General features: G+C 31.1%; 1 protein-coding gene across 1 annotated transcript; it reads left to right on the top strand.

Moving 5' to 3' along the window:
• LOC124893354 (cellulose synthase-like protein G1) lies at positions 1 to 2,544 on the top strand (the record flags this gene model as incomplete). The annotated part of the gene is made up of 4 exons (XM_047404381.1): positions 1 to 724; positions 1,721 to 1,873; positions 2,222 to 2,347; positions 2,506 to 2,544. Coding segments are annotated over exons 1-4 (672 nt in total), but the record flags the coding sequence as incomplete, so codon positions are not given.
• Positions 2,545 to 2,548: the final 4 nt, after the last annotated feature.

Genomic DNA, 2,548 nt, shown 5'->3' on the forward strand with positions numbered 1-2,548 from the left:
ACACCTTTCCTTCAATTTTCTCAACTAACTTGGAATCTTTGCTATAAATAGCAATGCTTCTCACCACAATATAATACACTTCATATATCACACAGAAATGGAAACCACAGCCACCACAGCTGCCACCGAAACCACCGTTCACGGCGGAGCTACGCTTCACTCCGTCGTAGTGAAACCACTACAGCTCATCCTCAACCGTGCATTTGCACTTATTTACCTTTTTGCCATCCTTGCTCTTTTCTACTACCACATACAAAAACTTCTATATTCCTCCACTAATTATTCCTTTATCACTTTCTTCATTTATATTTCTATTATACTTTCCGATTTAATTTTAGCTTTCATGTGATCAACTACTCAATCGTTTCGTATGCGTCCTATCACGCGTAAACAATGTCCCCAAAAAATAAAAAAGTATAGTAACAATAATTTACCAGCACTCGATATATTTATTTGCACAGCGAATCCTTATAAGGAACCTCCATTAAACGTTGTTAACACAGCGTTATCAGTTATGGCATATGATTATTATCCTATCGAAAAACTTTCAGTTTATTTATCGGATGATGGAGGATCAGAGCTTACGTTGTTTGCTTTTATGGAAGCTGCAAAATTTGCTGTGTATTGGTTGCCATTTTGTAGGGAAAATAATATAATTGAAAGGTGTCCTGATGCATATTTCAGTTCGAGTTACACAGAAAATTCTGAGACACAGAAAATTAAGGTATGTAAGTATTTTATTTTATTTTTCAACTTTTTAAGTTTTATTTTCAGTTGTTTCAATCTGTTGTCTATAGAGTTTATTAATAATAAAATAAAAATCCTCAACGAGAATAACTACAAGCAAAGGGAGGCTAAGCCTTATGTTATCAATTCTAATGAGATAATGTTATATGAAGTGTTTAAGTTCAATTCACTGGAATTTAGTAAATATTGGACTTGAGAGATAAAGCAAACAATCTATTGCTATAACAAAATTAAATTATCAATGTAGCTTAACTGATTATGTAGTTGATTTTTGATATTACAAAATCATAATTATGTTATTCACTCTTTAAAAATATTACCCAACATATTTTAGATCCTTTAAAAATACATTAATGTGCCATATACATTTAAATTTAATGTATCTGCAGAGATTGGGAATAGATGGTATCAATTATTATGTTATAACGTACCAGATCTAACTACGTTTATTTAGGATATATTTTAGTTTATTCATTGTCTATATCAATAATTGTTGGGACAGAGGCTTTATAGTCCAATTGCTCCTTCAACTACTAGTTTTTAGTATTACATACGATACTATTAAAAGAAAAAAGTCGGATACATGATTAAGATATTCGATGGTTAAGATATTTGGAAACATGGTTCAATCGTAGTAGATGCATGTATCTCAAAGACATGCACATGTATTCGCGATATTACATCTACTACGGTTGAACCCTTTTTACTATTTTGTTAAAGGATCTTCAACAAATTTATATTAATAAAAATATGAAATTAATCTTTTCCCTCATATTCGCGTGATATAATTTTTTGAAAAAAAGGAGATTAAATAAGTGTTTTTTTTTTCTTGCTAATGTAGTAATATCATACATAATTTTAATTTGAGCATATTTAATTCCCACCCCACACCATATGGAAGATTAAGTAATAGTATCGTACTTATTCTCCAACAAGATTCGAACCCTATTTTATTATTATATTATATGTGCAGCTGATGTACGAAAGCATGAAGACAAGGATAGAAAATGTGATAGAGAGGGGAAAAGTTGATGAAGATTATATTAACAACGATGAAGAGCTTCAAGATTTTACAAAATTTTCGATTGCTGGATTTACTCGTCATAATCACCCTTCTATTGTTCAGGTTAATTTGTCATAGCAACTTATCATTTGTTTCAAAAATTCTTTCTTAAAACATATAATGGTAACAGTTCAATTCACTTGTGATATTGTCGTTTTAAACCTAATCCTACATGGCGTTAAAACGCGTCAATGAAGTCTTAGGCTTATTTCTTTATACATCCAATATTTTTTCTGTACTTTCCAATATGTGATTTGACTGGGGTATCATATGTATCACAAATATGTAGGATTATATAAATTCAGTAGTTTGCCTTTAATTGTAAACCTCTCATTTGAAACCTAATATTTGGTGATTAATTTGGCAATAGCATCTATATGACTTTTCCTCTTAACAAATTGCTTGATGTAGGTTTTGTTAGAAAGTGGGAAAGACAAAGACATAACAGGTCATGGGATGCCAAATCTTATATATCTTTCAAGAGAAAAAAACAAAAGTTCCCCTCATCATTTTAAAGCAGGTGCCCTCAATGCTTTGGTAAGTGAAAATATCAATACTTCCATTACGTCTTTTTTCTACACTGTTTTTGTCTTGATCGAGCAGAGTGTATATCGGAAATAACCTCCTCAGACCCCACTTACACTGAATATGTTATTGTTATTGTACTGAATACGATTAATTTCTTCTTGTGATAGCTTCGAGTATCGGGAATTATGACAAATGCACCAATAATATTGA

Source organism: Capsicum annuum, unplaced genomic scaffold (genome assembly GCF_002878395.1).
Source record: "Capsicum annuum cultivar UCD-10X-F1 unplaced genomic scaffold, UCD10Xv1.1 ctg58017, whole genome shotgun sequence".
NCBI classification, from domain to species: Eukaryota; Viridiplantae; Streptophyta; class Magnoliopsida; order Solanales; family Solanaceae; genus Capsicum; species Capsicum annuum.